We start from the raw sequence: 14,869 nt of genomic DNA, 5'->3' as shown, positions 1-14,869 counted from the left end.
AAAAATATGCTTTTACATATGAATTTTGAAATATACATTAGCTGCTGTATCAGTGCTTTACAAAGTCATACAACCAGATAAAAACAAACAAACAAACAAACAAGCAACAACAAAAAATGTGCAATTATTTATATTTTTATTACTTTCCCTTTGCATGTTATTTTGAAACTGAAACTAGGAAGGTGAACATAAAGAATTATCATGGTTCTTGGAAAGTGATAATATGTCTGCTTCACTTCAAACATTTAATTATATTGCCTCAAGAATAAAATCCATTTTCACATTTTTGTTATAAATCTGAAAATGAAACTTCCAGTTTAAGACAGAATAATAAAAAAAAATTAATTAACAAAGATGTTTGCATTCCTAAATGTTTAGTGAATATAATTTTCGTTGAACCCACTGAGTTTCCTCACACTATTGTAAGCTAAAATAAACTCAGTATGAGTAAAGTCGAGTTTTGGCAGTTCCTAAGAGATTGACAGCTGGGCTAACGCTAGATAAATCGTTCAAAGCAAAAATGTTGCAAACACATCGTTCAGGCAGGATACAAACCACCGTGCAACAGCTTTTCATAAGAAATAGCCTAAATCGAATTGTACAGTTGTCAACACACTGCGTTTCTGTATCACGCGACCTCTGGGTTACGACTTTTACTCTACTTGGTAAATGTAGTTTATCATTCTGTAACTCCCATTTAACCGATTCAGAAATAACCTTTTATAAAACTACAATCCCCAGAATTCCGGCTTGCTATGCGTACCGTGATCCGCGCGTAGAGAGAATGGCGTTCCTGTGTGCTACGTGACGGGGTTACCTGGGGAATATCACTTGATCAGTGTGTTATTACCTCACCGATACACCGGGAGAGTTGATTGTAAAAAAAGAAGATGAGAATGGGGTCTCGCATCAAGTAAGTGCCATTCTCTGTGACCTTAACTGTCTCATGTTAATCTTCACAAACCATGGGCCTGGTTGGACTTGTTGCGACAGGCTGCTTAGTTGACTGGCATTAGCGTTATATGCTGTTCACTCTGCCTGGTTCACACATTTAATGACACATTGATGGAGTCAGTCATGTGTTTTGATCGCTTTAACGGCTGAATAGCTATTAGTTAGCTAACTTCATTATGTATTTATTGTTTTGTGTTGGAGTGTGGGAATGTAGCTGGAATGTAGGTAGAAAGACTTATTAAGGCTCCTAAATTATGAATAAATTCAAATTCAAATTCCGTTGTTGGCTAATTATCGTTGCTGTGTCATTCTTCCTATATATTGTCACTATCAACACGAATGATATACCATGCGCCCAGCAGAAGCGTATTATTTAATCAAGACGTGAACCGAATTGTGGAGGACATAACCAAGCTAACCTAACTTAGCTAGCTATAACAGGAGGCTAAAACACTCAACCGTTAGCCGTTTTAAATACCCGCGTTGTACAAGCGCCTGTTATAACCCTCTGTCCTCAGACTAAGCCAATTCTGTTCGCTGTTTGCTTTTAATTAGTGTGATAACGAATATGAGGCTTTTCCATTGTGGCTAGAATACAAGTCAGAATATATCTAATTGACGTGTCTGTGCAGGTAAAAATAGTCTAAAGGATGAGAAGGTTACTTCTAGCAGTTGTAGAAGCTACTGGACTTCCATGTGATAAACTGTACTAATAAGGTGATATGCTATATATAGATATACACAGAATGGCGGGCTCTGATCTCACTAAAACGTAATGCTTTTGTTTGAAAAGTTGCAGGTAAGGTCTCCTAAATACAGATATTTGCTGAATGCATTAATGTTTTAAAAATTGAGAATATAGTAGTGTCCTAGGTGGGAAATTGAGTGGCAGAACTGAGAATAAGGCAATTCCTTTTTATTTAAGCAAAAAGTGATTTATGTCAGGCAGAAATCTTGTGTTGTCCATGGGGGGATTATTTACAAGAATGCGTTAACAAACTATATTTTATCTTATGGATTAATTCCAAAATGTTAACCATTTTCCCAGTATTAGGTACAAGGTAAGGATGGGATAGTTATTGCTTATGAAGTACATTTAACTTTTGACCTCTCTATAATTTAGGGACAGTCCTGAGACAACTTTTGAGGTGTATGTGGAAGTGGTGCATTCTGGGCTAGTGGGTGCAGGTAAATCTCATGAATAATGCAGTATTACCTTGTATCCATGTTTGATTTATAGAGACCTAGGCCAGTGTCTTTTCTTTTTCTTCTCATTATTAATTTTAATTCTAACAGTCTTAATGGAGATGCTAATTGTACCCAATTAAATGATTTTTTTTAATGCTTGTGTTGAGCAGGGCCAGAGGTGAGAAGAGTTTTCCCTGATGGCTATGCTGACCAGGTCTGCAGGAAGTTTTTAATTTTTTTAATCTGTGTGGGTGGGTGTAGAAGAGGGGAAATGTGCACACACACACACACACACACACACACACACACACACACACACACACATACATACATACATACATACACACACATATATATATATATATATATATATATATATATATATATATATATTTGCTTTTTTCTCTCTCTCATATGTACATATTAGCAAGGAAAGTAGATGTGCAAAACTGCATAACCTTGCACTTGTCACACCTGTACTCATAGGAACTCTCATAAATCAACCTGGAAATGATTATATGTAGTGGTAAATCAATCAGTAGTTGTAAATCAAGTTCAATTGAGCTGAAAAGTACTAAGAACATTATATATTTGTATTTTTATTTGTTGTTAATTTTTCACTGTGGTCTCTTTCAGGAAACTCTGCAGACTGTGCCTAAGTTTTGTTTTCCTTTCAGTGTGGACAGGTATCTCTCTCTCTCTCTCACACACACACACACACACACACATACACATAGCCTAGAAATTGTCATGCTTTTCCTGTATTTGTTCAGATTGACAAGATTCAGTCCTTTCTATTTGTGTCCCAGTCTGGCAGTAGGGCAGGTGGGACAGAACTTCACTTTTGTTCTGACTGATATTGACAGTAAGCAGCGCTTCGGCTTTTGCCGCCTCTCATCTGGAGCTCAGAGTTGCTACTGCATCCTCAGGTGTGTATTTGTGTATGTGTGCTGCTGGATACTACAAAGTGATAAATATTTTGAGTGTGTTTTTCTGTGTATTTATATAAGTGCATACAGTTAGCTACTGTGGTCGAGGTGTCCTACATAAAACTTGACAAATACGTATGTGTGCACATGTGTGTATCTTTAGTTATCTACCTTGGTTTGAAGTCTTCTACAAATTGCTGAACGTGCTGGCTGACTACACCATTAAAGGACAGGCCAGTGACCTCACCCACCTTCCAGTCGTGGTTCCAATCAGAGTAACATCAGTAGCATTATCACACAAGCTGCTCATCAGAAAGTGACATCATTACACAAACTTTCTGTCAAAGCCAGTGATGTAATCATACATACAGCTAACAAAAGTCAGTGACATGAAAAAAGTGATATGAAACGTATGCTCTGTCAGTTAGAAGCAGAGGCATTAGATACATTGTGAGAAGAGACATTGTTTCACACGAGTGAGAGGCAGTAAGTGGTGTGGGTAAATTTAAGTTACTGTATAAATGGATATGTGGTCATTTGGTATAAACAATAGAAATGCTGAATTACTGCAAATTTTCTTTTAGGAATGAAAGCATGTTGTTGCTGTTGTGTATGTTGTACAGGAGACTCGGTGGAGGGAGTTGTTAGAATCTCTCCACGCATTACACATACCTGACCCTGGGGTCCCTGTACACCTAAGTGTGGTAATGTTGCAATCTGTTCATAAATGCACACATTTCTATGTCTGTCTTAATGTGGTTGTTTATATGGAAGCTAGTATTGGATTGTCATATTAAACTTCTCATTGCAAGTTCACATCTTATTTCTGTGTAAACTTTGAGGTATTTGGTTAAGCCTGCATGAGAAAGTGCTTTTGATATTTTTTGTACACATTTGGTTACCTCTCAAGTAAGCATTTGGGAAGGCAAGTTGAAAACTTTCAGGTTGTGTCTTTTAGATATTTATTCCTTAACCCAAAATGGCATGCTAAATAATTGTGGATTCAAAAGATGCAGCACTTTTCAAGGCTTTTCAGGTTTAGAACACCAGATTTTGTATGCATTCTAAGTGTTGATTTACTTTGCATAAATATTGTTTATTTATATTATGGTATTTATACATTTCATTGTAGTGCACCACAGTCTGAACCAGTAGCTTTATCAGCTTGTAAATCAGTTTCTCATGTGTGTACGCATGCACGCGCACACACTCACACGCTCTCCTGCTCACTCTCTACCTTTCTCTTTCTCATTTTCCCTCACTGTCTGTATTTCTAGCATGCCTATTTCTCCGTGCCTGATCTAAGGCAGTTGCCGAGTATTCCTGAAAATGTGAGTTGATTAGTGCAATACTACATCACTGCACTAAAATCTTGTGTATTAGTGGTTATTTTTAGTGATGTACAGTAGTCTAGCCCCAAATTAGATACTACATAAATAACTGCTGCATTTGCAAATTATAAACTGAGTAGTCCAAGTACTCCACACTAATTCAGTGCACACTGTTCTACATACTAAGTTAAAATTTATAAAGATTTTTGTTTATATACACTGTTTATGTACATTATACAAATCTTATGAAACATGCAGAAATGATAACTACAGGTATAATGACATCATACCCTTCATAAACTGTATATACGTAGCACTAAAAGATGTATAACTAATAACAACAAAAAATGAACAAAAACATCACTTTGTACAGGTTATGTTATGCATATTCTCCTTCAATCACACATTGTTAATTAGAAGTAATTAGAAATAATAATTTCAATGGAATTTTTATAAATTGCTGAGACTAATTTTCCATTTAAATTTGTCAGAAATGTTCTGTCTTATTGTGACGCTAAACCTAATCCACAGTACGCTGCACACTGCACTGCTAATCTACTGCAGATTTCAATGAGGAATTAAATTCTAGCCATGCATAACTCTGCCATCACTATTTAATCTGCTGTGTGTGTTACGAATTACATTGCAGGTTCAATTGCTATGTAATTTAATTTCTGTGTAATTCATTGGTGAGTTCACCATGTTTCTTTTTTGCAGAGGAACCTGACAGAGTATTTTGTAGCGGTGGATGTGAATAACATGCTTCATCTTTATGCAAGCATGTTATATGAGCGAAGAGTCCTCATCAGCTCCAGCAAACTGAGCACTGTGAGTGTTCTCTCCACTTTCAGCATATGTGTGTAGGTGTGTCCTCTCCATCTGCAGTGAACAGTTATTTTTCTGGGCTATTTGTAACTGTGTAGCTGTGTATATTTGTGTGACATGTATGTGCAAGTTAAAATGGTTTCTGCAGTATGAGTGTCTTTTGTTCACAAAAATCTTTTTTTTTACAAAAAAATTCAAACCAACAAATCTAAATGGAAAAATACACTTTTTTGATTGCACAATAATTACTCCGCTATACTATTCCTATTTTGGGCTAAACACAACCCAGCATAACAGTATGAACTGTTTTGCCTGAGGATGCTTTAGTAGCAGGTAACTAGCTCATGCAGTGAAATAAGATGAAATCAGTAACTCCTATCAGTTGAGACTAGAGAAAAAATTCTTCCAGATTCTGATTCCTTGGCTCAAGCCGGTACATATCCGAGCAGGGTCTTTAACTGCTGTCCAGAACGATGACATGATGGCTGTCATATATTAATCAACAGTCCTGGGGCAGAGCTTTATTACTTAAACAGCTGTAACTGTGCAACTGAACTGGTTCAGCAATTTTCACAAACTTTTAAACACTTATGCCACTATTGAATCTGAGGTAGCAGACCAAATTTGGCATAGTTTTGGTACTATAGCTTGCCAAAAAAAAATTCCACTTGAGCTAAAATTTTGCTTCATAAGGATCACTCTATACCTGAAAAACATGGCTGCAATTAGACAATCAGTGAGCATTTAACAGGCGGCACATCGGGACTCTGCCGTGCATTTTTGACAATGGGGGTGCTATAACGTATGATGAGGCATTTTAATAAGGTATTTGAAATCCAAGCCCAAGTTAGTGCTAGACCTTTTTGTCAATCATTTTAAGTATTGTTTTAGAAACATGGTGAGCAGCTTTAGCAAATTATTAAAAAATATATTCACTTTTATATGTACTATGGCTGACACCTGTTAATCTCCAGGAACAGGCCTTTGAGCAATCATTTGTCTAAAAGTTGGCATGGATGAATGATAAATTTGGTTTGATTCTACATGGGTGGATGACACATTTGGTTTGAATTTGCAGTCTCCAAGAGCAGGCCTTTTAAGTAACAATTTGTCTAAAGCTCATTGAGTGGTATATAAAAAAACACATGCTTATGATGCATGCAAAATTTGCATTGAGCAAGCATTTGGGCCTCAGTCTGTGCATGCATTCAAACAACTAACAACTGTGAATACATTCAAATTGTACTTGCCTCCAGATTTTAATGAAAATTTATTTACAAGCTACAGTCTGTAGCATCCAGTAACATTTTTGAAAGTAGACACTGATGCACCATTGTGTATAGTGTGTTCAAGTCGTGTAGCAGGGTATTTTGTTGTAAAAATGGATTTGTTTGCTTTATCCAGTGGCTAGTGAAGAAACAAAAGGCTTTTCTTGGGTGTTGGGGATTTTTATTATTGTTCTACCAGGGTGGAAGGTTAGTTGGTAACAGGGTCAATATACATGGAGACACAATCAAGTGCTTCGTGTATTAGCATGTTTATTTGCTAGTAAGTGCTTAGAGGTTAACATGTTGCAGTGGTAATAATAATGTGGCTAAGTTTGTTTGAGAAGGACAAGTTCGGCGGAGTGATTGCAGGTTATAAATATTGGTAGATGGGGTGAAATGTGAGACTGGAAATTGCTTGTCGATGTAGGTAAAATGCTATAGGCTTTAGTCACTGAGGAGGCCAAGATGGATTTGTTGTGTTGGAGTATGTTTGCTGATTTGCTAGTTTGCTAAGTACGCTTGCTGATTTGCTTGTTGTTTGCTAGTGGCATAGTGCTTAAAGATGTGTGACTTGGTTTAAAAATGAGCTTGGAGTGTGGTGAGGCTGGGACATCAGGAAAAAGATTGCAAGAAGAAGGGGGAAAAAAAGACTGCAAGTGGCAGTATTTTTGACATAGCCTTCCATTTTCGTGATGATTAGGCAATCCTAAGCATGTCATATTACTGATGAAAGCTGATTGGCTAATGGTGATTATGCATATTTTATTTATTTGCTTTTTTTAAACTACATGAGGCAGCATTCAAAATCTCAGCTTTATCACACTGGGGAATGCTGAGAAACACCAACTTGCAGTTTACAGTAATATAGTGCTTCTGATCCCTGGCGGGCTACCTCAAAGTACTCAATGTTGAGGGTAAATGGATAATCTTCATGAATTTTAGCTATTTTAGTCGACTAATCCACAAGCACTGATTAGTAAACAGCAGCCCTACTGTTTAAAAAATATCATTATATTTTAAATTGTTGAAGATAAGGCTTTTGTATTTTTGCACCAAAATTGTGAGGCTCAGGCAAAGAAATTAGTTAGGTAGGAAAAAAATAGCTTTCACATATTTTGGGCAATAGCTCTAAATCTAAAACCATAAAGATGCAGTCTAGTCTAAATTGGCTTTTTGAGGTTGAACTACATTGTGTCAGTTGGAATTCTGGTAAAAAATGCTTGAGAGAGTGAATTCTGACATTGAGTAGATTTGGTCAAAGTTACTAAATTTTATTACTAAATTTTGTTACTAAAATTCTGCTTTATTGCAGTTACTTCAATACCTTCGGTACCTTACTCTGCACTGACTGCCCTTTTCCTGCTCACTAGAATCATTATCTGCCTTTACATTATTTTTATGGGTAATTGCCATAATGAAGTATTTTATAAAGATACTTACTGGAAAGGTCTGGGCTAGCAAAAGTTACTTGAATTAATCCCATTTCTACCACATTACTAATACACATCTGTTGATAAGCAGCTGTCAGAGACAATAACCACAAATATGCTAAACTTCAGATCTGTTATGTGTGATTACCAGTCCTAGGTGAGAATGACTTACTCCCAATATTCTAATGAACATGTTTGATTGACAGCTCAAAGTTACACTCGCAACATGTTACACTGCTTAAGCAGAACTGCATATAATGGTGCAAGCAGGGAGAATTGTACAACTGTACTTAAATGAATCTACAGATGAGGATTTTGACCAATAACAGCAGCAAATAAAAATATGGTGACGCAAATGCTTTGGCAAAAAACTATTCAAATATTATTTGAAATTATTTTAATTCCCTTGCACTATTTCCTTGTTTTTCTCACTTGGGTCTCTTAAATGCATCAAACAGAATACAAAGTTGCTGCTTATTGCAACAAATGTGTTGAGACAAAACTAACTGAACGCAAGGTTATCTGCTTCTTTATTTTAGTATGCATAAAGGAATACAATTAAATGTACTTTTCCATGACCCCAAATAGCTCAGCATTTGGTGTCTGTATGTTTGCTTCAGTTTTGAAGTTAATGTAGCTAACAAGTAATGAAAGAGAAAAAAAGATTTAATGTTGACAGTCACAAACATAGTCAAGTTATTAAGCAATCTCAAACAGTTTGTTTATGTGGGTTATGACCTTGTATATGTATACAAATGGCCCAAAGGTCTGACAAAATCCAGGCTTTGGATGGCAACTAGCTGTTATGCAGAACCTTGAATTAAACTTGAAATAGTCTTGAAATAAACTTCGGCATCTTTTGCAGCATCGGTTTACTTGAACCATATTTTAGTTACTTTAGGCAATCCTACACATTCATTTATGATGTTTAAAATAAGTGAAGCTTTCCTGCACAGTGTGCAGGAAAGTGTGCAACAAAGCTATTTTGCTTCTAAATGCATGCACAAACTTCAAAATCCTTTGCCCAAGAGGTTGGCAAGGGTTATGTGTGTATTTATATAGTATTTAGAGGTATACAGGCATACTATATTAGTGGAATAACAAAATCACAATTATTTGTATGACAGTTGGTGGCTAAAATGTCATAATTGTGACAGACCTATTATGAATATTAAAATACTGTCTGTTACATCAGGCTGCCCTGTAAGCAAATCAGTTCATCGCATCTGTTGAAGGGTGTTGGGCGTCTTCCATATCTTCTATATCTGCAGTAATAGCTGTTCTTTCCTTTGAATAAATTAATATGGAACGTAGAGGTGAGGAAAAGGTTTACAGTAAGAGCATATTCTCACTCACTTTCTCTCTCAGTTAACAGCTTGTGTCCATGGTGCGGCAGCCATGCTCTATCCAATGTACTGGCAGCATGTTTACATTCCAGTGCTGCCACAACACCTGATAGACTACTGCTGGTGAGAGAACACACACAGCATTCGATAGACTACTGCTGGCGCGAACACACACACACAACACCTGATAGACTTCTGTTGGTGAGAACACACACAGACACAACACCTGATAGATTACTCTTTGTGTCTGAGGACATATATGAGTGTGTTTGGGGGGGGGGGGATGCGCAAATGTGTACGTGTGTATGGGAGAGAATATTTTTTTAATCTTCTCTCTCATTTTGCTAGCGCTCCTATGCCGTACCTCATAGGAATCCACTCAAGCCTGATGGAGGTAAGACACAATCACCCTAATCACTAACCTTGCAAACCTTACCACTGAACACCTTAACCACTAATTCCTAACATCCAACCCCAAATTGCTAATCCTTAATTCCTGGAGTCACCTTTAGCCTGATGAAGATAAAACGCATAGTTAATGTAATGTCTAACCACTATTTTCTAAACTGTAGCCAATAATTCCTAATCCCTAGCTCACATTGCAGTCCGGTCCATCTGATGGCAGTGAAAGAAATCCTAACCCATCCTTGAGTCCCAATTCATAATTCCTAATCTAGTTTTAGAATTTACCCCCATCTAACAGCAGACATTATTTGTGTATGAGTGTATTTGCAGAAGGTTCGGGGTATGGCTCTTGATGATGTTGTCATTCTAAATGTGGACACCAACACACTGGAGACACCATTTGATGACCTACAGAGCCTTCCTAATGATGTGGTGAGAGCTCTTACAAATGCATACACTCATATAAGATGTGGCATCAAAGTTCTACCACAAGGAGAGAGAGAGAGAGAGAACAAAAGTGTGATCCAGTGTGATGTGTACTGAGGTTGTGTGTGCTTGTATGTATTCTTTGTTGTGTTGTAGGTGTCATCTCTCAAGAATCGACTGAAAAAGGTTTCCACAACAACAGGGGATGGGGTAGCAAGAGCTTTCCTAAAAGCTCAGGCAGCTCTGTTTGGCAGCTATAGGAGTGCTCTATGCATAGAACCGGTAAAATTATTTTCCACACAAACTCGCACACACCCACTCATCTATAGGAACATCCTGCTCATAGAACAAGTAACATACACAAACACACAAATATGAGGCTTCTCTGTACATAAATCCAGTAACACACTCTTATGTACATGCACCCAAGGATACTAATATTAGTCAGCATTTATGATAATGATTGATTGTTCATTTAAAAATGCATGACTTTTTTTTGCATGACTTGCCTGCTTAAATAGAGCCAGGAGATTTTGAGATACATGCTGGAATCACATGGTGCTCCAAATACTAAGTCACTACTGCAGAAACATTGTTCATCCTAAATCATTCACTTGTGCACAGATATACCAAATACAAATATACCAAATTGAAGTACAAAATATGCCCGTATGTATGTATGTATGTATGTGTGTGTGTGTGTGTGTGTGTGTGTGTGTGTGTATATATATATATATATGTGTGTGTGTGTTTAACAGTGCCATTGTGTCTTTGTGTATGTCTGTGTCAGCAACTATGTTCATGTGATCCTATTTATTTGTTATTAGGAGGAGCCAATTACATTCAATGAAGATGCATTCATCACACACAGATCAAGTACTATGAGACAGTTTCTACAGAATGCTATCCAGCTTCAGCTTTTTAAACAGGTGCATGCATGCACATAAACATGCGTGATATGTTTTAGTTTATTAAACGGGCACACACACACACACACACACACACACACACACCAGCTACTTATATTTAAGTGATTTACTGTGGTTACACACACTAGTGAAGGATAAACCCAATTCAGCTGCAGTTTTAAAACTCTACAGAATAATATATTCTTGAATCTTGGGCTGTGTAAGGTGGCAAGGAGGGTAAGCAGTGTAGCCCTGGGCCTATCCAGTGTGTGGGGTCTGTTTAGTCAAGCCTTTCCCTCAGGGTTCTCCTGTTGCTGAAGTATAAGCAGGTTGGCCCAGCAATTGGGCATGCTTTGGGAAGTAGACAAACTTTTCCAACGTTTTAAACAGGAACACACACATGCACAGTGTATACAGCTACACCTTTCAGGTACACACAGATTAGCACACACTATGAATGTTGATGATTGAAAATCTTTTGTTTGTTTTAAGCATGAGTGTTTTCATTAATTTCATTACTGATACAGTTTAGCAGTTTTAAAATACAAATCTGTTCTAGAGTTGGGGTGGGTGGGTGGGGGTGGTCAGTGACTGCATACACAAAGACTACATATATCATTCACATTGATAACTATTTCTGGGAGGTCTGTGTGTGTGTGGAAGGTGTTGCTGACACTAGCTAGCAGCTAGTTAGCTATCAAAGTTAGCTGCTTAGCAAAAAAAACAAAACAACAAAAACACAGGGGTGCATTTCCTTATAAAGTGATTTACAAAGAACTTTAAGAACAGTGTAACTTTAAGAATGCCAGTTTTGTTAGAGTTTCCTAGAAGCCTTCTTAATCTCCAAAATTATTGATAAACTTTAAGAAGTTCAGAGCTTGAAAAGCACCACCAGTCGAAAACCAAACCACCAATTTACAAATGTTTTATTATTATACCACAAAGTTATCATTTTGAAAATAATTATTATAAAACTAATAAGTATTTAAATGACTGGTAATGGCACATAATTAATCTTTCATGCATCTGATCAGAAGCATGGCCAAAACATAATGCTAGCACAAATGGAATTTTTCAAAGATGAAATCATCCTATATATAGGATACACACACACATATGTGTGAAAACAAGTACAAGACCACTTCTATATGTGTTGTTTGTTTAATTTAACAAGTATTCTGATTTTACATTATTAACCTATAATTCTAAATATTTGGCTTTTAAATAATTTCTGTTTAGAACTGTTTCTGTGCATGTATTTTTTTAAGTTTATAGATGGACGTCTGGAGTTGCTGAATTCTGGGGAAGGCTTCAGTGATGTCTTTGAAGAAGAGATTAATATGGGAGAATATGCTGGTGGGTTTCACTGTAGTTAGCTGTTTTAGGCAGTCTGCCAAAGGGAAAAAAAAACATTCTCTTCCTCTTAAGCTTCTCTAAGTAAGATTATCTTTTTTTAATATTGAGTGATGGTGACACAGTTCTTAAGATGAGTTTTCCCTGTATACACTATATTTATAAAGGTTTGCAGCATTAATCTACATGTAATCAAGTTTTTCAACATTCTACTTCATAAGGGCGTTCATATGAATGTTGCAATCTTATGTCCCTAGCTAATACTAGATTGGTAGATTTTTTTTTTTTTTTTTTTTTTTTGTTTGTTTGTTTTTAGATCATACCGATCTTGGGCATAGTAGTTCATGGTCTTGACTAGTAAGATCAATTCCAATTTTTCAGTTTACATATAGTTCACTCATCTGTCTTAGAATGTGTTCCTTTGTTATACAAAAAAATGTTAGGCTGTTGTAGTGGTTATTATTGATTTTTATTGTTGATCAAGAAACACACAAAGTGAAGTTTTTGCCTTCAAAGCCAGGGAGCATGAGTCTGTTCTGCCCAAACCACCTCTAATAAAGGCACTTCATACATAAACTTTAAAGGTATTAACAGGGGTATTTTCTTCTTTCAGAAACAAAGAAACCCTAAAAGAGACCCTATATATACACACTAAAAGAGACTAGTGCTCCATTTACATTTTTTACCCAGTTACAAATAGATAGTTGCTGCTTCCTTTAGGGATTGTCAGTCCTTGCATTTTCTCTGTTACAGCACATTGAAGGTCAGACAGGCCATTCCAGGGTATACACTCTTGCGAGGCTTGAAACAGAGACCTTGTTACACATACAGAGCCGAAGCATGAACACAAATTTCCGGTTCAACAGGCAGTACATTTTATTAAATATGCTGAATATGCTTCAATATGCTAAAGAGATATTGCTTATTTTATTTCATTTTTATAACACAAAATGCTTCCCTGGGAAACTCCACTATTTACTAATCTTGCCTTTAGTGAACGCCATTCACAACCACTGTCTGAAGATGATGTATTAACTTTGCCTCTTAACTGCTCTCTCCCTAAAACTTAAAGCTAGTCATTTCTGCAGTAACAAGGTATGATCCACTGTATCAAAATCAATCACTATCCCACAGAAACTTCCTCATCTCTTTACATATAACATCAGTTAAAACATTATATGTCTCTAGAATGAGAGCTTCATACAAAAAGATTATTATTGCTTAGTATTCTTGTTTATTACTGATTATTTTGTGTATGTATAACACTTTCAAACACCTTGTACAAAGCACACAATAAGAGGCCTGCACTTCTAAAGTGATTAAATGCTGCCTGACCTAATCCACCTAGATGATAGAAAGGGTATACCCTTAAACCCTGAAAGGATATACCCTTTCATTAGGGTATTAATATAGGGTAATAATAGGGTATTGAAAGGGTATAGTTTTTACTCATCAAACAATTAAAATAAAATCATTGTCTATAAAGTGGGCTTATTCTTGCTTTCAACAAGTTTACATTTGTGGAAGGCATGGAGTTAGTTACATTGTGCAAATACACAGCATTTCACAAATAAGTTCAAATATCATCTAGTCATGATGTCATGATGCGCAGTATTTACTGCATTTTCAACAGTGGTCTGTAATCACTCAATATTACTATTTTGTCACAAACTGCTTTTTAAAAGGGAATTATGTGATTTACCTACTGGTTTATAGATTTTTATATATAAATATAAATGTGTGTGTGTGTGTGTGTGTGTGTGTGTGTGTGTGTGTGTGTGTGTGTGTGCTTTTTTTCCACAGGTAGTGATAAAGTGTACTATCAGTGGCTTCTCACAGTAAAGGTTGGTTCTTGCATCCTGAGATTGTGTGTTTGAGTATTCATTTACCTGTGTGTGTGTGTATAAAATCTAAAATACTATTTATTTATTTATTTATTTATTATTTATTTATTTATTTATCCCCCCAACATTCCTTTCATGAGCATCCTTGCACTTTTCCTGCAGAAGGGTGGTGGAGCCATCTTTAATACAGTGAAGACGAAAGCAAATCCTGCAATGAAAACAGTCTACAAATTTGTATGTCCAGCTCCATAATGTCAAAAAAACAACCCAACTGTATTATATAATAAATAAAAAACTGAATATACATACATGCAACTATGCTGCCTAAAGCCAGGTCATATATGGACCTGACCAAAAATGAATGCCTCTAATTATTCTTCACAAACATTAAAGGCTAAGACTGCAGTTTATTTACCTTCTTTCTTTGGTTTTAATCCAGTTTTTAATTGTGTCTTTACTGCTGCATATCTTTGCAGGCCAAAGATCATGCCAAGATGGGCATCAAAGAAGTGAAGAGTCGTCTTAAACAGAAGGTACATGAGCACTGATGCATTGGGAAAGCTGATTTGAAAATGTTCATGGACATACACTGTGTGCACAATTATTAGGAAAAAGAGTATTTTGACCATATTATTTTTATGCATATTTTCCAAAAATCAAGT

General features: G+C 36.3%; 1 protein-coding gene across 7 annotated transcripts in view; it reads left to right on the top strand.

Moving 5' to 3' along the window:
- The first annotated feature begins 763 nt into the window (after nucleotides 1-763).
- The window catches only part of dennd1a (DENN/MADD domain containing 1A), a 31,205-nt gene continuing 17,099 nt past the window's right edge, over nucleotides 764-14,869 (top strand). For all 7 annotated transcript variants that reach the window (XM_027016881.3, XM_027016879.3, XM_027016877.3 and 4 more), the window contains exons 1-18: nucleotides 764-913; nucleotides 2,078-2,142; nucleotides 2,313-2,356; nucleotides 2,779-2,828; nucleotides 2,952-3,071; nucleotides 3,235-3,304; nucleotides 3,695-3,775; nucleotides 4,349-4,402; nucleotides 5,120-5,230; nucleotides 9,294-9,394; nucleotides 9,620-9,665; nucleotides 10,007-10,108; nucleotides 10,259-10,384; nucleotides 10,930-11,031; nucleotides 12,279-12,366; nucleotides 14,167-14,207; nucleotides 14,370-14,441; nucleotides 14,684-14,740. In XM_027016881.3, the coding sequence (XP_026872682.2) occupies nucleotides 891-913; nucleotides 2,078-2,142; nucleotides 2,313-2,356; nucleotides 2,779-2,828; nucleotides 2,952-3,071; nucleotides 3,235-3,304; nucleotides 3,695-3,775; nucleotides 4,349-4,402; nucleotides 5,120-5,230; nucleotides 9,294-9,394; nucleotides 9,620-9,665; nucleotides 10,007-10,108; nucleotides 10,259-10,384; nucleotides 10,930-11,031; nucleotides 12,279-12,366; nucleotides 14,167-14,207; nucleotides 14,370-14,441; nucleotides 14,684-14,740 (1,353 nt within the window). In that variant the 5' untranslated portion in view covers nucleotides 764-890. The remainder of the gene's footprint in view (nucleotides 914-2,077; nucleotides 2,143-2,312; nucleotides 2,357-2,778; nucleotides 2,829-2,951; nucleotides 3,072-3,234; nucleotides 3,305-3,694; nucleotides 3,776-4,348; nucleotides 4,403-5,119; nucleotides 5,231-9,293; nucleotides 9,395-9,619; nucleotides 9,666-10,006; nucleotides 10,109-10,258; nucleotides 10,385-10,929; nucleotides 11,032-12,278; nucleotides 12,367-14,166; nucleotides 14,208-14,369; nucleotides 14,442-14,683; nucleotides 14,741-14,869) is intronic.

Source organism: Electrophorus electricus, chromosome 21, assembly GCF_041902795.1.
Source record: "Electrophorus electricus isolate QZ-2024a chromosome 21, ASM4190279v1, whole genome shotgun sequence".
NCBI lineage: Eukaryota > Metazoa > Chordata > Actinopteri > Gymnotiformes > Gymnotidae > Electrophorus > Electrophorus electricus.
Note: the sequence above shows the minus strand (reverse complement) of the source record. Positions and strands in the feature narration are given on the sequence as shown.